The 20,251-nt window shown below is 37.5% G+C and overlaps 1 protein-coding gene and 1 pseudogene across 5 annotated transcripts in view; both read right to left on the bottom strand.

The window, feature by feature from the left end:
* YEATS2 (YEATS domain containing 2) overlaps positions 1-20,251 on the bottom strand; it is a 111,863-nt gene that overhangs the window by 72,817 nt on the left and 18,795 nt on the right. For all 5 annotated transcript variants that reach the window (XM_060099205.1, XM_060099206.1, XM_060099210.1 and 2 more), the window contains exons 2-5: positions 11,087-11,204; positions 5,963-6,060; positions 5,346-5,438; positions 1,378-1,623 (exon numbers count right to left, since the gene is read on the bottom strand). In XM_060099205.1, coding sequence (XP_059955188.1) covers positions 1,378-1,623; positions 5,346-5,438; positions 5,963-6,060; positions 11,087-11,186 — 537 coding nt within the window. In that variant the 5' untranslated portion in view covers positions 11,187-11,204. The remainder of the gene's footprint in view (positions 1-1,377; positions 1,624-5,345; positions 5,439-5,962; positions 6,061-11,086; positions 11,205-20,251) is intronic.
* Positions 15,613-18,936, bottom strand: LOC132490506 (large ribosomal subunit protein eL29-like; annotated as a pseudogene).

Here is a 20,251-nt window from a genome sequence, read left to right as displayed (position 1 = left end):
CACATATGTGTGTGTGCTTGTAATAGTCATAAACAGCTGCTTTGTATATGCAAATAGGATGTGGAAGGATACACAAGAAACTACTACAACAGTTACCTCTGGGATATGGAAATGGGGAAAGGGGTCAACGGAATTTACTTTCTTTTCAATCTTCTGTACTATTATAAATTTTTCAATAAGAAGTAACATAAACATAATGGTTAATTTAAAGTTTGACTATGGAGATAGACAGCCAGTATTTAAGCCTTGGCCCCTACATTTACTAGATGTGTCATCTTGGGTACTTACTTAACTTTTCTGTCTCTATTTCCTCATCTATAAAATAAGGATGATAATAGTTTCTATCTCAGATGATGGTTTTGTACAGTTTTTAGAAAAATGCTTGGTACACAGTAAACACTAAATATCTGTTACATAAACATGAGCATGCATATTACATAAAAGATAGTAGGTTTCTAAATCCTATGACTAGTGTGACCTAAATTCATTTTAATTAAAAAAAGAAAAACATATGCACTATTTCCCCAGAAAGTATACAAGAAGGAGACAACTAAATCCAAACACTAAGAGTTCTGATTTTGGGTGGTGGCATTATGAATGATTTTTCTACTCTCTCTTACTTTTCTGTAGTTTAAAAATTTCAAAAATGAACATATATGAATTTGTAATCAGAAACATTTTTAATTTTATCAAAATAATCAAATCCTTGATGTCTGAGTATGTGGAAAGCAGCCTGGGAATGTCCTCTATCATAGAACATCTGGCTGAGAAAAACCACTGGTCTTATCCAGTAAGGATTCTATAGCTAAGTATTACACCAAGAAGTTCAGAACAGCTTGAGATGGGAATTCAAATTACAAACTGACAGGATCAAAGAGCAATAAGCAGTTTTCAATTCTACTTATTGTTTTTCAAATTTCCTCCAGTTATTAAAGCATCTTAGAACATAAAGTTTCAAAGAGGAAATTGAAGAAGAGCCACTGCTCTTGAGAGAATGAACATAATAGAGTGGAAAGACCTTGGGCAAGGTCACAGTACTGCCAACTCCTCAAAGTTTCTTTCATATCTACATGAATGGCATCTAGGAGTTGTGCGGTACACAGGAGCCTTGAACTATAAAATCAAAAAGACACAGGTTTGATTCTCAGTTCTGATACTGTGGATAAATATAAAAAGACAAAAGTTTAATTCTCAGTTCTGATACCTGTGAACAAATATAACTTAAACCTCATAGAGACTCAGTTTCCCCATCTCTAAAAGGGCTATAATTAACTTATATCCTATGGTTCCTGTGAAGGTTAAATGAAATAATATGTGCATTCTTAATAAGTACTGGTTCCCTTCTCTTTTGGCTCCCTCCCATCCATCCAACTATACCCTTCCAGTATTTCGGCTTGGTCTCTGCTCTGTGTTGCTTGAGAGTCTTTCCTCTATGTCCACATTGCTGTTAGTGTCTTTGTCAGATAAGAAGTCATTGTGTTGAGATAAAGAATCACTTTCTGAATGATTGGCTGATGGTGTTTCTGATCTCTGATTGGCAGGAGATGATGACCTAGATGGTGATTCCAAAAATTTCTTGACAGCAGGATGATTAAAAACCATTGTATCACATGTCTTTGATCCCTGCAGAAATGAGGGTAAGCAAAACAAACTTTTAATCATATCCACCAAAAGCAGGCAAAAGTTTGATCTTCCCAAAAACCCTTATCTATTTCCAATCATGCTTAAAATCTTTCAAAATCACCCCACTCCCATAAAATGAAGTCCAAACTCCTTAATGTGGTCCAAATCAACAAAACAAAAACTAGAGAATGATAAATAATTATGCAAAGGTCCTAACACTAAAAGTTAAAGATGCAAGTCCTCAGAAGGTAAATGAAAAGTAAAGATAAGTATATAGGGACTTCCCTGGTGGCACAGTGGTTAAGAATCTGCCTGCCAATGCAGGGGACATGGGTTCGAGCCCTGGTCCAGGAAGATCCCACATGCCACGGAGCAACTAAGCCTATGTGCCACAACTACTGAGCCTGTGCTCTAGAGCCCGTGAGCCACAACTACTGAGCCCATGTGCCACAACTACTGAAAGCCCACATGTCTAGAGCCCATGCTCCGCAACAAGAGAAGCCACTGTGATGAGAAGCCCACACACAGCAACGAAGAGTAGCCCCCACTCGCTGCAACTAGAGAAAGCCCATGGGAGCAACGAAGACCCAACGCAGCCAAAAATAAATAAATTAAATTAAAAAAATTTTTAAAATATATATATATAGTAACACATGGAAAGTCAAATTTGACTTAAAAAAATAAACCTCACATTGCTTGATACAAATACATCAACTACTCTAAATAAAACATTCCTGTAAGAAATACAAAGATTTTTTTAAATGTGTATGTAAAATGGCTCCCATGTAGGAATAAAATGTAGCATAGAATGGTTTAAAATGATTAATAATGATATATAGTTTGCCCTCAGTCCAATACTGAAGCCTGCCTAGGGTATTTTTCTGTGTTTTGTTACTTGCATATAAAATAGTGTGTTGTTATAATGTAGTTACTTTCTAGGAAGCCCAGCTTTAGAAATTGCTTAATTGAAATTAAAAATAATTATTTTAGCAAGTAAAAGGGAGCCAGAGACTAGTGTTTCAGAGTCAAAGCAAGAGAGCTGTTGTATTTCAATAATAAAGGTTTATTTTAGAGCTATAAATGTATTCTGTTAGAGCAAACTAAAAATAATTGGCAGATCCTAGAAGATAAAAATATACCTAAATATCCTTAAATAAAGCCCAATCAGAATATAACAAGATAAAAATCAGTACATTTCTAGATTATCAAATAGCACAGTTCAGTACTGCTAATGGTTTAAAAAAAAAAAAAAGGCATCAAAACAGTAAATGAATAACCAGCTCTTCAGAGTAGCTACAGTCCTACGTCAGGCAGCTGCCAGCTCGCAATGTCCATCTTGCTGAGTCTAACAGCAAGCCATAGGACAGATGACTTTAGAATCTGCCCTGGGTTAACAGTGTCTCCCAAAAATTCATGTCCACCTAGACCTATGAATGTGACTATTTGAAAATACAGTCTTTTCAGATGTAATCAAGTTAAGATGATGTCATACTGGATTTGGGTAGGCCTTATTTCAATGACTAGTATTCTTAAAAGAGGTAAAGCTGAATACAGAAAGAAACAGAGAAGACACACAAAGGGAAAAGTCCATGTGAGGTTAAAGGCAGAAATTGGAGTGATACAGCTACAAGCCAAGGAATGCTAAGTACTGCTAGCAACCACCAGAAGCTAGGAGAAGACAAGGAAGAATTCTTCCCTAGAGTCTTCAGACGGAGCATGGCCTAGCCACCAACATACTTGATTTTGGACTGCTAGCCTCTAGAATCATGAGATAATAAATTCCTGTTTTGTTTTGTGTTTTTTAAAAGTCTGGTTCTTTTATTTATTTATTTATTTTAAAAATTTATTTGGTTGCGCAGGGTCTTAGCTGCAGCAGGTGGGCTCCTTAGTTGAGGCTCTCCAGCTCCTTAGTTGTGGCTCTCCAGCTCCTTAGTTGCAGCACACGGGCTCCTTAGTTGTGGCTCATGGGCTCCTTAGTTGTGGCATGTGCGAACTCTTAGTTGCATCATGCATGTGGGATATAGTTCCCTGACCAGGGATTGAACCTGGGCCCCCTGCATTGGGAGCGCAGAGTCTTATCCACTGCGCCACCAAGGAAGTCCCAAATTCCTGTTGTTTTAAGCCACCAAGCTTGTGGTAATTTGTTATGGTAGGTCGAGCAAAGTAGTTCAGACTCTAAAATGTAACATGGAAACTCTTGCAGTAGAAGAAACAACTATCTACCATCTAAGATTAAACTCAAATAATGCTTCAGATTTCTCTAAGATAACATCAGGAGTATCACCAATACCTAATATCTTAAAGCTCCACAGGATGAGACAAAAGCCTACACATGGCAGGTACCTCTTATCTGTAAAAACCACAGGGAATGATGCAAAGCAGCATGCTACTATGCTCCCTGCAGCCCTTCCACTATTCTCATTGACCCAGTACTGTCCAAGAGAAGAATTATCTAATTCTAACTGGAAAAAACTTAAGAAAAAACAAAACTTAAGCTGAAATTATCAAACCGTCAAACAAGAAGAAATACTTCTGTATCAGTTCAATCCTATCCCCATCCTTTATAATTGGAGCAATCTAGTGGTAATCACATTAACCATGACTAAACTTAGTATCACTAACAGTAGCACAACCTGATACTATGTCTCCTAATGTGATACAATATGAAGTATACAGCATTACCTATGAAGTACTATCTCCAAAAAGATTCAGCCTTAATCTAATCAAATCTTTAGACTTGACTCTTATTTTACAGAAAAATAGAAGGAATGAAGGAACAACCCAAGGGGAAAAAAATCCAAAATGTGGGACATTCTACAACATAAATGGCCTGGTCTCTTCAAATAAGTCAATATCACAGGGGAAAAAAAGATGGGAGAACTGTTCTAGATAAAATGAGACAAGAGAAAAAACAGCCAAATGTAACCCATGAACCCTGATTGGTTCCTGTCCGGAAAAAAAAAACAACCCAAACTTTAAAGATATTTCGGGGACAACTGGGAAAATCTGAATATGGACTGGTTATCAAATAACATTAGGGACTCATTCTCTTAGGTATTGTGACTACACAGAAGACGAACCTTTAGGATTAAGTATTTAGGGATGAAGCGTCACAATGCTTGGAAATTACTTTTTAATATTTTAGACAAAAATAAGAGATAAAGCAAACATGGCAAAATGTTAAAACTGTTGAAGCTAAGTGATGCATAAACAAGTGCTTATTTCATCTTCTCTATATATTTGAAAATTTTCACAAAAAGTAGGGGGAAAAAATCAGGGCTTCTTGAATAGAGTAAATCTACTGAAACTAACAATTGCCATTCATTAGCAGTAAAAGGTCAGAGAAAAGTCAATCGATCTATAATTTATTCCAAAGCCATCCATAATCAAATGAAGAGGAATAAGGCAAGTTAGAACAGGGTCACACTCATCTTTGTATCTGCAAAGCCTAGCAACAGTGCTAAAATTAGTTACAGAACAATTAAGTAAAAAGAAAAAAATGTTACTTAACAATTATTGACAATGTAGAGAGGTATAATTAAAGGATATGGTTGAACACAATGATAAATTTATGTATATTCCCAGGAAGGCAGGCTAGGCTTCTTGAATTCGAAAGGTCAATATAAGAAATGTTTTGAAGGCAGGGATTTCACATCAAGACTCATTTCTCTTCACACAACAATATGGGTGGCCGGAAATGACTGCATATGATGAAAACTTACCTCAGAAACTTTCAGAAGTCCTGCAGAAGCATAGTAGTTTGCGACAATGCAGGCACGAAGTTTATCCATCATCCTTCTTGCCTCAATTAGTCGCTAAAATAAATATAAATTAATTACTTTAAAAAATGGAAATGACAGAAGAGATATACAAACAATTCATAAGAAATGTAAATGAACCCAAAGGTTCAACTTGTCTAATAATCAAAGAAAGACAAATAGAAATGACCATTTTCCACCTATCAGATTGGCAAAATATTTTTAAAAATGACAAAATACGACGTTTGCAAGAGTATATAGACATATTAATATGTATTTGTATGTATATATGCATATTCATTGAGAAATGTCCACAAAGATATTGAGCACAAAAGCAAAGAGGAATTATCTTTTGGGATGGAATTTCAAGTGATTTTTTTCTTTATCTTTTTTTGCAATGTCATTTAAAGAAAAAAAAAAGGCACAGGTCTTTTTTTCCAAAAACAAGAAAGCTCCTTTTAAAAGAACAGCAAAGGGGAAAAATACACCACAATTCCATCTCAACAGATTTTTAAAAATTCATCACACATAGGTTTTTTCAATAGTTCTGTTCCTTTATTTTTAATTTAACATCATTATACCTGGTCAATGACCTCAATTTCATGTTCCTTATTCTTCATTTCAAGTGCAAATTGTTCCTTGATAATAGTCTCAATCTTCTGCACAGCAGCATCTCGAGCTGCACAAAGAACATACAATAATCCAAGGTCTAATTAATCAGTTGCCACCTTGATTCAAGTCAGCAAGCAACAAAAGAAACCCAGGAACAGTAACTCTGAAGTGGAGAAACCTAATGGTCATCACCTTAATCAATAATGAAAAGTTAACATCACCAAATATTCAAGCAAACTGACCTCGCATGTTTTCTGATATGATGTACTGACAAGACTCCACCACTCTGTGGCATTCCTGCTAAAAACACTGAATCTAATCCCAGCGAACATCAGACAAACCTAAATTGAAGGACACTGTACAAAATAACTGGCCTATACATTCAAATACTAAAGTCAAGAAAGACAAAGAGAAGTTGAGGAGATTAAAAGAGACTAAAGAGATATAACAACTAAATGCATTGTGTGATCCTGGAGAGGAGGAATAGTTATAAAATACTGGGACAACTGGTAAAACTTGAATATGGACAGCAGATTAGATAATGTTATGTAACGTGTTAAAATTTCCTGCTTCTGATAATTGTACTGTGGTTACATAAGAAATTTGTCCTTAGGAAATACACAAGTGTTTACAAGTGTCTAGTGTATCTTCTGATGATTTTGAAAAAATGATGTGCATATATATACCTGCGTGCATACATGCATTTGTGTAGTATGTGTGTGTATGGATTGGGGATGGGGGAAAAGAATGATAAACCAAATGAGGCAAAATGTAAACAATTGGTGAATTAATCTGGACAAAAGACATACAAATTCTCCTTGCAATTTTTGTTTGAAATCACATCAAAATAAAATTACCAAAAAAAGAAAAAGAAACCCATGAAGATTCCGAGAGAAATACGTGGTGACTTCTGAAAAACCATAACTCCAAGGAAAAAGAAAGTAAAGAATTAGCTAGAGGAAGAGGTAGTCTGTGACACAAGAGCAGTTCATAAGAAGGCAGGAAGTTAGGATCTAGCATGCAATTCAGCAGTTTCCGATTACAACTACCTGAAGGAACCAGCAAAGAAAGAATTCAAAAGGACAGAAAATGTCTCTGAAGGCAATTCAATTCAGATAATGACTACTCAAAGTAATATGCAATTCAAAGAGTTAAAAAACATCAGATATGAAACGTAGTTTGATTACAAGAGAATAAAAAAAGAAGAGTTAAATGACTGCTTGAAAAACCTGGGATTTTGCATAATGATCCTGTGTTTGTAATATGAAAAAATCACCACCCATGCTTTGGGGTGTAAAAAAAAATTGCACAGAAAATTTGGACCCTTGATCACCCATGTCATTTTCTCCCTGTAAAATATGCCACTAGACTGCCAATTTAAAACTAGTGATGGCATATGGTCACCTTATTTTTGATAATGGAGGCAAGAATATACAATGGAGAAAAAACAGCCTCTTCAATAAATGGTGCTGGGAAAACTGGACAGCTACATGTAAAAGAATGAAATTAGAACACTCCCTAACACCATACACAAAAATAAACTCAAAATGGATTAAAGACCAGACACTATAAGTGTAAGGCCAGACAGTATAAAACTCTTAGAGGAAAACATAGGCAGAACACTCTATGACATAAATCACAGAAACATCCTTTTTTGACCCACCTCCTAGAGAAATGGAAACAAAAACAAAAATAAACAAATGGGACCTAATGAAACTTCAAAGCTTTTGCACAGCAAAGGAAAACATAAACAAGACAAAAAGACAACCCTCAGAATGGGAGAAAATATTTGCAAATGAAGTAACTGACAAAGGATTAATCTCCAAAATTTACAAGCAGCTCATGCAGCTCAATGTCAAAAAAACAACCCAGTCCAAGAATGGGCAGAAGACCTAAATAGACATTTCTCCAAAGAAGATATACAGATTGTCAAGAAACACATGAAAGGATGATCAACATCATTAATCATTAGAGAAATGCAAATCAAAACCACAATGAGGTATCACCTCACACTGGTCAGAATGGCCATCATCAAAAAATCTACAAACAATAAATGCTGGAGAGGGTGTGGAGAAAAGGGAACCCACTTGCACTGTGGGTGGGAATGTAAATTAATACAGCCACTATGGAGAACAGTATAGTGTTTCCTTAAAAAACTAAAAAGAGAACTACCATATGACCCAGCAATACCAATACTGGGTATATACTCTGAGAAAACCATAATTCAAAAAGAGTCATGTACCACAATGTTCACTGCAGCTCTATTTACAATAGTCAGGACATGGAAGCAACCTAAGTGTCCATCGACAGATGAATGGATAAAGAAGATGTGGCACAGATATATAATGGAATGTTACTCGGCCACAGAAAGAAACAAAATTGAGTTATTTGCAGTGAGGTGGATGGACCCAGAGTCTGTCATACAGAGTGAAGTGAGTCAGAAAGAGAAAAACAAATACCGTATGCTAACACATATATAAGGAATCTAAAAAAAAAAAAGGTTCTGAAGAACCTAGGGGCAGGACAGGAATAAAGACGCAGGTGTAGAGAATGGACTTGAGGACATGGGGAGGGGGAAGGGTAAGCTGGGACGAAGTAAGAGAGTGGCATGGACATATATACACTACCAAATGTAAAATAGATAGCTAGTGGGAAGCAGCCGCATAGCACGTGGAGATCAGCTCGGTGCTTTGTGACCACCTAGAGGGGTGGGATACAGAGGGTGGGAGGGAGATGCAAGAGGGAGGGGATATGGGGATATATGTATACGTATAGCTGATTCACTTTGTTATACAGCAGAAATTAACACACCATTGTAAAGCAATTACACTCCAATAAAGATATTAAATAAATAAATAAATAAATAAAACTAGTGCCGGTATAAGCATTCTTGTGGTTATGCCTGCATTGAAGCAAATGACTAGCTTTCCTCATATCTGATGAAAAGAGTTTTCTCTAGTATTACTGTATGTATCTTTGTATATATAAACCTTATATATATTTAGAAACCAGCAGATAATCTTAGGGGAGGCTAAAAGTCAGAGACTGTTATCAGTGCAGGCTGTTTTATCATAAGCTCCTCAGAAAAAAGCAATTCTAAATTATCTCTTTCATGAAATAAGGAAAACTAAAGCCAAACAAAATAAAACCGTGTAAGAAAAGGGAAGCATCCTGGGACTTCCCTGGTGGCACAGTGGTTAAGAATCCACCTGCCAGTGCAGGGGGCACGGGTTCAAGCCCTGGTCCAGGAAGATCCCACATGCCACGGAGCAACTAAGCCTGTGCACCACAACTACTGAGCCTGCGAGCCACAACTACTGAAGCCCGTGTGCCACAACTACTGAAGCCCACGTGCCTAGAGCCCGTGCTCCGCAACAAGAGAAGCCAGTGCAGTGAGAATCCCGCGCACCACAACGAAGAGTAGCCCCTGCTCGCCGCAACTAGAGAAAGCCCGTGTGCAGCAACGAAGACCCAATGCAGCCAAAAATAAATAAGTAAATAAATTTATATTTTAAAAAAAGGGAAGCATCCTACCAAACCTACTTTGAGAAAAATTCTGAAGAATAAAAATAAAATCTTTATTAGGAATTAGGTTGAGAATGGACACCAAGAAGAAGAACAGCAAATTGGCACTTAGTAACAAAAAACTGTCCCTGCTTAGGCTACGTATTTGGGAACTTACATTAGATTTAAATTGAAATTACGATGTTTCCTAAAACAATAAGTTTTCCCTTTTCTTATTTTTATTACAAAAAAGATATGCCATGTGATGCATTTGAATAATGAATTTAAGTTTCATGATACTTTCATATTTATCTGGCTTGTTATTGAAAGCAAATGACATATCCTTGTAAATAAAATTACAACTGAATGGAGAGAAAAGTTGCAGTGAAATGTTTTTATTATTTGGAACTGGATTTAATCGCTTCTGGTACCCAGAGACTTTTGTGGGGTACATATCACTTGACTGCGCTGACACAGACAGGAATTTCCTTCACCACTTAACCTTGGGGCCCTGATCTCTGTGGAGCTGCAGCACCTTATCTATGACTTTGAGACCTTCTTCATCTAGCTGTAATAACTTATATAGATTTATTTTTTAAATAAACAGTAGTGAATTTGAGCAATATTTTGTTTTAGAAACTCAAATATAGCCACTTTTTTTGAAACAGCTTAAAACATTCTGGGTAACTACAGATGATCTGGTCTTCAACTAATTAAATGATCTTGGGCAAGTAATTTAATGCCTGTGAGCCTTAACTAAGCCACCACAAGCTAAGTGCAGAGATCATTGTTTCCCAAATTTCCATCATTCATATACCACCTTCAAGTTACCTACCACATCTGAGAACCATGTGAAACATCTAATTAACGCCATTAAATAGTATTTTTAAAAAGTGTTAGCCCTTGGAGGGAGGGATAAGTAAGGAGCTTGGGATGAAGATACACACACTACTATACATAAGATAGATAACCAACAAGGACATATATGTATAGCACAGGGAACTCTACTCGACATTCTATGATAATCTATATGAGAAAAGAATCTAAAAAAGAATGAATATATGTGTATAACTGAATCACTCTGCTGTACACCTGAAACTAACACAACATTGTAAATCAACTATACTCCAATAGAATTAAAACTTAAAAAAAAAAAAAAAGTTAGCCTTATCCTAAGCAGTAGCCATGAAACTACAAGTCTGATAAGACCATTATCTTTTCTGTAGACATTAACATCAACTATTAAAATAAAAAACCTTAATTCATGTACCACCTATAATCATCTCACATGATACCACATTGTAGTACACACATTGCTAGGACTTTATGATTACACCTAACATACAATGATAGCTAAAACTTAGAGCCTGTCTCATTACTGACGCTTTCACAGTCTACCTGATTATGTTCCAGCCTTTTATGCCACACATGGTATATTACTATTAAACAGAGCACTTAGCTAATCCCTCTCACAAACCTCTTCAAAATATACACAATAGTGGACATGCATTTCATTTTAGTTCCTATAAATCTTATAGGGAGGCATATGTCAACAAAGAAATAATTTCCTAAGGCAAGTGAATTTCTACCTGAATTCTCAATTGCTTTATGCCGCTTATTTGGAAGGGCCACAGATACATCCTCATAATCAGGGTCAGTTTCTTTGACTGTTCGCTTGATTCCAGACATGATGACATTCGTTTTTCACTGTGAAGCAATAATACATTAATTAATAACACTGCTTGATATCAATACTTATATGTGTACACACATACAAAAGGAATAAATATTACATAATATTGATATTTATAAGTCTGTGTAAATACACACACATCCCTTTTAAAGCTAAAAACATAACTAACTTCAAAAGTTCACTGAAAAAAAATCATCATCTGTTACAAAGCATGCGTTTCCCTTTCAAAAGAAAATCCTTTAACAAGGCAGCACGTTGTTCAGACCTTCCAAAAGGAGCCAGGCTTTCACAGAAGGGACCTCATATAGAAAGAAAAGAAACCAGATTTCGATGAAAACATGGTAAGCCCACAATATCCTGGAAACCACAATGCATCAAATATATTACAGAGGGCCTCCCTGGTGGCGCAGTGGTTGAGAGTCCGCCTGCCGATGCAGGGGATACGGGTTCGTGCCCCGATCTGGGAGGATCCCATATGCCGCGGAGCGGCTGGGCCCGTGAGCCATGGCCGCTGGGCCTGCGCGTCCGGAGCCTGTGCTCCGCAACGGGAGAGGCCACAACAGTGAGAGGCCCGCATACCGCAAAAAGAAAAAAAAAAAAAAAATATTACAGAATACAAGCAATATAGCTCAGTAAATAATTTATTATACAAATCCTCAGTAAATAATTTATTATACAAATCCTCTCTCTGGTACTTACATAGTACATGCTATATAACAAGTACTTAATAAATATTATTGTTACTGATCATTTATTATTATTCATAATACACACAAACTGTACAGACTTATATTAAAATAACAAGCTTGCAATATGGTAAACACGTCCTAGGTATACAAGTCTTTAAATAAAACCGTCCCATATATCTTTAGATCTGCACTGTCCCAATACATTAGCCACTAGCCATATGTGGCTCCTTAAAGTTAATTAAAATTAAATAATATTTAAAATTCAGTTCCTTTTCCTACATTTCAGAACACTAGCCATATTTCAAGTGCTCAATAGCCATCAGGGCCAGTAGCTACTAAATTGGACAACAGAGATGCAGACCATTTTATCACTGCAGAAAGTTCCACTGGACACCGCTCCTCTTCCAAACTGTGTTTCATTGAGCACTTATTAATATTTCATGAGTCAGTTTAGGAAATGCTGTACAGATCAGCACTATCCAAAAGAAACATAATGTGAGCCACAAACGGAAATAAACATTTTCTAGTGCCCACATTTAAAAAAGGAAAAAGAAATGGGTGAAATTAATTTTAATAATACATTTTATTTAACCAATGTACCCAAAATATTATCATTCCAAAGATATAATCAATATAAACATATTAGCAATAAGATATTCTACATTCTTACCTTTGTACTAAGTCTTTTACACTTAGAGTACACCTTAATTTGGACTAGCCACATTACAAAGGTTCAGTAACAACCTGTGGCTAGTGGGTCCCTTACTGGGCAGCAAGGGTCTACTGACAGATAAGAAAACAGGCCCAGGGAGGTTAGGTGAGTTGCCCCTTAGAAGACTGATCTATGACAGAAAAGACAAGAAGAGCTCCCTAATTTCCAAACCTCTCCTCTACCACTGATGGAGGTTATTTACCTAACCAAAGGCAAAAATACACAAAATGTATTTATTGAGGTAATAAAGTTTTAAAATAAAATTAATGAAAATAAAATATAACTCAAAAATAATAATTTTTTTATTCAAAGTTAAAACAGAAATAACAATTTAAAAGCCTCTCAGCTCTTAGTCCAGTTCTTTCACCCATCTCTGGGGTAGACTCACTTGATTCAGCTGGGAGAGACTCATTATGTAATGATATGTATGTAAATCCTGGATCTAGAACATTTTTCCTATAATTGTTATTTTGTATAATGGCCCTAAGCTTTAAAATGTCCTACCTGCCCCCCACCCCAGCATTTATAAACATCCTAAATCAAGCCATTTAATGTTTGTTCACAATCATTACCTACCTTCTCTAATTTAGAATATAAATGAGTATTTTTGGAGAAGTCCTGAATCCAACTGTTATTTTCTGTTTTTAAAGCTTATAAAAAGTGAGAGTAGGGTATTGTTCTTTTAGCCTTCTCCATTTGGTCAGCAACCAGTTACAGACAACCTGAAAAAATCTTGGGCAGTTACATAAATAATACTTTCTTTAAAATCAATAAACCTCACTCCTTTTTCCTTACTGCAGATAGAAAAAGAACAACAACAACAAAACCTCCTACTATCAAGATAAACCTGGTATCAGAAGTAGATACATCATAGCAGATCTCCAATCTGTTTTGCACCATACCATTTCCTCAGTGACCACCTGTCTTCTACAGTTTACCAAGAGTCTTACTGGATTATCTGTAAAAATGAGTGAGTCCAGCATCACCTTCACTCATCCATTCAGCGGACTTCATAATCTCCATATTCTCCTCCCACACCCCCTCTCTCCCCAAGTACTCTCAGGAGTAATGCTGGCTCCTCCCCCAAAACGTTGGGGATTCTTGACGAAAACAGTATTTTGTTTTACCCTGACTTATGGGATAAAGCAAAATTCTCTTTTGACTTTTGCTCTAAAACTGAGAGAACAGAAGGGAAAAAAGAGAAGATTTTGGAGGTGCAAGGGGGTGGGGTGGGTAAGGAAGAAACCACCAATTAATTAACTTATGCTGCCAAGGTAATTCACATTTTCATGCAGCCCCTGTAATAAAGACTTTCCTGTCATCTTTGGGCATAGGTTTGAGCTCCCCCAGATAAACATGTTGAGGAAGATTTAGGATTGTACTGAGCATTTTTAGTAATTGAGGTCTGCTTCTGTTCTACCAAGAACAATACTAAAGGACATACATGCCACATTCAAGTATATGCTACCTAAGGCTAGGCACATCTGCCAAGGCATGCTCTCACCATGATGTAATAAGTAAGTATGTGGAATGTGTAACAAATGATCCATGTAATAGTAAGTTTTGGATTCTTCTTGTCTGTCTTTGAGATTTATGAAAAGGAAATATGAACAGTTGTTAGATATTGTCAGGTTCAACTTTGAAACAAAATGTCCTACTAATCCTCTTAAGGGTTTGAATCAAATGAAATTGAAAAGAATACTGATGTGGGAAACTGTTAAAAAAGAAAATCAGTTACTGTTCATAATTTGTCTGTGAGAAAGGATTTTCTCCATACCATGGGACCAAATCCAAATACAGAAATGTATGTAATGCTGATTCCTCTAATTTAAAAATTTTCTCTCACTGAAATAGCTTCTTTATAAAAAGTAAACACTGTCCATTTAAACTTTAAAAATAGACATTCCCCTCCCCCCATGTATTGTAATATAATGTAAGAAAGCAAAACCACCCTGTATCACACCCATTCAAATAACATAAACAAGTCTAAGTTTTTGAAAAAGGTTAAATACCAAAAACAAAACAAAACTTTTTAATGCTCTATACTTTGAAAAGAAAAATAATTTTTAAAGGAAAATTGTACAATTTAAACCAAAAATTATGTAATATAGAGTCACTAGAAATTATTAGTAAAAGGTCTTAGTTCTCATGTTAGAGAAGACCTAGAATCTCTAGAATCTAGTCCTGGAACCCTGTCTTGCAAACACCACATCATACAAGATATGGCCAACTCTTGGGTAAAGGAATAAAATCTGATACCTAAGGTTCCTGGAAACTTTACTAAGTGAGGTACCTTCTCAATAAAAAATTCTGTGATCCTCATGGCATTTGAATCTCATCAGAACCACCGTTATTCGTGCTTTCGCTCAAGATGACTTTTCCTATCTGATTTAAGAAGGGGGATGGGGAGCAGCAGTACAATCATTTTCCATCTGCTTCCATACAGACAGATGCTCCTAACATGTTAATAATGATTTTATAATTCTTTAGCCCTGTCCTTTCTGTAATTTTCATTTCAAACAAAACATCTTCCCCTCTGTAAATAAGACAACTAGTGCTCCTTTATTAAACATGCGAATGAGAGAATCCATTCTCCTCTATTAGCCAGATAGACATTTCAAAAATGTCTACAAAAAACAAAACAGGAGAATGGGTAAACAAATTGTAGTATAACCAATGAACTCCCGATCCAACCAACAACAGGAATAAATCTTCATTATGGTAAGTAAAAGAAGCCAGACACATAATAGGAGCACATACTGAATGATCCTATTTACATGAAGTCCAAGAACACACAAATTAATCTATGGTGAAAGAAAACAGAATAGTAGTTGGGGTGCTGGTAGTGGAGACGGACTGAGAAGAGGAATAAAGACTCTTTCTGGGGTGACAGAAATATTTTATATCTTTCTTCCCCCCTATTTATTTGTACAAATAGCACAGGAGGACACCAGTCCCATGAAGACAGCAGCCCAGGGGTCACACCAGTCCTTCTGTCCTCACATTGATAGATAAAGGCCTCTACTCTGGAGCCTTTGTGGGGGCCTAGGCAGCTTTGGGAGCCTGAGCTGGACTAGAGTTGGAGCTGCAGCTGTAACTGCAGCTGCGGCCTTGGCCTTGGCCTTTGGCCAGCAGAGCCTTAAAGCTTTAGACCCTTAGCGATACGGGCATGAGCCTGTTTCCCAAACTCGGGGTGAACAATGTAGGCAAGCTGACTGAGGTTGTGGTTGCCGCCCTTTGGGATCTTGGGCTTGACCTCCTTGGGCTTTACGAGGGCCTTGATAGCCTCAGCATGTGCACTCATGGCCTTGGTGTTGTTGGCCTGCATCTTCTTTAGGCCCTTCTTGTGCTTCTTGGCAAAACACATATTTCTCAGGAACTTGGGGTCCACCCCCTTAAGAGATTCATATCATTGTGATTGGGGTTTCTTGATGCCATTTCTGTGCCATTTTCGGGACTGGTTGTGCATGGTGTGGTTCTTGGACTTGGTCTTTTTTTTTTTTTGGCTGTGTTGCGTCTTCGTTGCTGTGCACGGGCTTTCTCTAGTTGCAGTGAGCAGGGGCTACTCTTTGTTGCAGTGCACGGGCTCTAGGCGCACAGGCTTCAGTAGTTGTGGCTTACGGGCTCTAGAGCTCAGGCTCAGTAGTTGTGGCACAGGGGCTTAGTTGCTCTGCGGCATGTGGGATCTTCCCGGGCCAGGGCTTGAACCCATGTCCCTTGCAGTGGCAGGCGGATCCTTAACCACTGAGCCATCAGGGAAGCCCCGAAACATTTTTTTATCTTAATAAAGGTGTGGGTTACACGGGTACATGCAGTCGTTAAAAACTCATTCCAACTGTACACTTAAAATCTGTGTAGGGCTTCCCTGGTGGCGCAGTGGTTGAGAGTCCGCCTGCCAATGCAGGGAACACGGGTTCGTGCCCCGGTCCGGGAGGATCCCACATGCCGCGGAGCGGCTGGGCCCGTGAGCCATGGCCGCTGGGCCTGCGCGTCTGGAGCCTGTGCTCCACAACGGGAGAGGCCACAACAGTGAGAGGCCCGCGTAACGCCAAAAAAAAAAAAAAAAAAAAAAAAAAGTGCAAAAAAAAATCTGTGTATTTCACTGTATGTAAACTGTAGGTCAGCTCAGAAAAGGTCTATACAAACATATCTGAACATGCCCTCTCCTGCTTGAAATCTTCCAGTGGCTTTCCGTAACTCTTAGAATAAAATCATACTCCCTAACATGACCTACAAAATGTTACATGAATTGGGCCCTGCCTGCTTCTCCATCTTTAATCATTAAGATCCAGACACACTGATTTTCTTTTGTGTTTTTAAAATGTTTTTTATTTTTGTTCTTTTTTAAATTTATTTATTTCATTTATTTATTTTTGGCTGCATTGGGTCTTTGTTGCTGTGCGTGGGCTTTCTCTAGCTGCTGTGAGCAGGGGCTACTCTTCATTGCAGTGAGCGGGCTTCTCATTGCAGTGGCTTCTCTTGTTGCGGAGCATGGGCTCTAGGCATGCTAGCTTCAGTAGCTGTGGCACATGGGCTCAGTAGTTGTGGCTCACGGGCTCTAGAGCGCAGACTCAGTAACTATGGCGCACGCGCCTTGATGCTCTGCAGCATACGGGATCTTCCCAGACCAGGGTTCGAACCCGTGTCCCCTGCTTTGGCAGGCAGATTCTTAACTACTGCACCACCAAGTAAGCCTTGGTTTTCCTTCTATTCCTCAAAAACACCTCAATCATTCCCTAGGGTTTTTGGACTTATGGTTCCTTCTGCTTGGAATGCTCTTCCCCCAGGTTAGCTTAACCAGATGCTAGCTCAAATGCCCGCCTTATCAGAGAAGGCCTTCCCTGATCATACTACCGAACACAGCTCTCCCCACATTCCCTCTCCAAAGTTCCTGGAAGGTCTCAATAAATTATTTGCTGAATAAATAAGTGAAGGGATAACTAAAATACATGCCAAAATACAAATACCCACAGGGAACAAACTACTAGCTTTCATCATTCTTTCCATAATACTTACAAATCTATTTGTTGATATTGCTATACCTTCAAAGGTATTATAGCTAAATGTTTAAAATAAAGGGATATGCAAAGAAATTACACACAGACACATGCAAACAAAAAGCACACATGGCAAGATTATTGGCAGAGAGAATAATTTAAGGCAAAAAACATTTAATACAAAAAAATTATGTTACTATTAAAAGACACAATCACAGGGCTTCCCTGGTGGCACAGTGGTTGAGAATCTGCCTGCTAATGCAGGGGACACGGGTTCGAGCCCTGGTCTGGGAGGATCCCACATGCCGCGGAGCAACTAGGCCCGTGAGCCACAACTACTGAGCCTGCGCGTCTGGAGCCTGTGCTCCGCAACAAGAGAGGCCGCGAGAGTGAGAGGCCCGCGCACCGCGATGAAGAGTGGCCCCCGCTTGCTACAACTAGCGAAAGCCCTTGCACAGAAACGAAGACCCAACACAGCAAAAATAAATAAATTAATTAATTAATAAACTCCTACCCCCAACATCTTAAAAAAAATAAGACACAATCACAAAGATATGTCATAAACTATAAATCAAACAGCATCATGTCAAGACATACAAAACACAAAACAAACCAGAAATACAAGAATTTAAGAAAATCACAATCATAAGAGGAGAAGTTGAACATGTCTCTCAGAAATTTAAAAGATCAAGACAACAAATAAAAATATAAATGATATAGATAATACAATTTACAAGCCAGATTTAATATATACATACAACTCTGAACCCAACAAAAAATATTTTAAATAGCTAGAAAAATTCATTAAATTAAATTATATAAGTTATATGAAGAAAGTCTCAACTACTACAAAATTAGGAAATGTTACAGCTATATTCTCTGATTTTGATAAAATTAAATATGAAATTAACAAAAACTCACTATAATATGAAAGAAGGAAATTTCAATAAGACTATTTAAAAATTATCAGCAAAAAGGAAACAATATATCTAAATCTATGGAGATGTGGTCAAAAGACATCCTCAGAGGAAAACGAGAGACCAGTTTTCATTTGCGAATATAAGCAGATACAAATCCAGTCCAGCAGGGTATTAAAAGAACTGTGCATCGTGACTAGAAGGTTTTATTACCAGCAATAAATAAAGCATTGGGGAGATCCAGAAGCAAGGTGATTTGAACTGCATAGGTGTAACACTGGACCTTTAGAAATATATAAATGCAACTGACTTTCAGTAATCCAAATACATATGATCCATTGCATGAATTATACCTTACCGTGCAAACTAAAAATAGCAGCAGCTTTTACTCCAACACCATCCAGGCTTCTCAAAGACTGCCCAATGTGCATGCTCAGAAAGAATAACCATTTTAATATTATACTGACAAAAATCATTAGGCATGAAGAAGTCCTCTCAAAAAAATCAAAATATATATTTCAGTGTCAATTTAAACTTTTTCCTCTATTTGAAGATGACTCATAGAGCTGCCATCTCCCATTGATACTGATAACTGAAAATCTTCTTCCCAAAATTATGCTTATTTTTCACAATACAAGCAATCTGAAGTAGCCTATTTATAGGAAAGACTCAGATCAAGGGAAATCTAAAAGGGAGAAGAGAAGATTTTGTTCTGATTTTCATTTAAGTTGGTACCAACAAAAACTCCATCCTAAATGAAACTGAGTTATTTGTAGTGAGGTGGATGGACCTAGCCTCTGTCATACAGAGCGAAGTAAGTCAGAAAGAGAAAAACAAATACCGTATGCTAACACATATATAAGGAATCTAAAAAAAAAAAAAAAAAAAAAAAAGTGGTTCTGAAGAACCTAGGGGCAGTACAGGTATAAAGACACAGATGTAGAGAATGCACTTGAGGACACAGGGAGGGGGAAGGGTAAGCTGGGATGAAGTGAGAGAGTGGCATGGACATATATACACTACCAAATGTAAAATAGATAGCTAGTGGGAAGCAGCCGCATAGCACATGGAGATCAGCTCAGTGCTTTGTGACCACCTAGAGGGGTGGGATAGGGAGGGTAGGAGGGAGGGAGACGCAAGAGGGAAGAGATATGGGGATATATGTATATGTATAACTGATTCACTTTGTTATAGAGCAGAAACTAACACACCATTGTGAAGCAATTATACTCCAATAAAGATGTTAAAAAAGAAAAAAAAAAAACCTCCATCCTAGTTATTCTAAGCCAGGTCTTATACACAAAACCGAGTCTACCCTAGTCCCCCCTTACCTGTGGGGAATACGTTCCAAGACCCCACTGGATGCCTGAAACAAAGAACAGTAATGAACCCTGTCTTCTGTTCATCTCTTTCACCACAAATTTAATGCCTTTTCCATCCTAACTAGGTACTCTTCACACACTGTAGCCATAAATTTCGCAATATGAGGTGTGAAAAAAAAAACGAGCACAAATTTGTTTTTCCTTCTTGACAATTTCACGGATGGAAGATTCATTTGTAAGGCAGATCTTAGCAACCTCAGCATACAACTTTTCTCTTTCCTTATTAACTTTCACTTTTTCACCTAAAGGAAGCACTTTACGGCTTCTCTTTGGCATATCTGAATTGCCAGCATAACCACTCTTTCACTTTGGTGCCATCATTAAGTAAAATAAGGACGACTTAAACATGAGCACTGATACCTCA

Source organism: Mesoplodon densirostris, chromosome 5 (assembly GCF_025265405.1).
Source record: "Mesoplodon densirostris isolate mMesDen1 chromosome 5, mMesDen1 primary haplotype, whole genome shotgun sequence".
NCBI classification, from domain to species: domain Eukaryota; kingdom Metazoa; phylum Chordata; class Mammalia; order Artiodactyla; family Ziphiidae; genus Mesoplodon; species Mesoplodon densirostris.
This window is presented reverse-complemented; position numbering and strand designations above follow the sequence as displayed.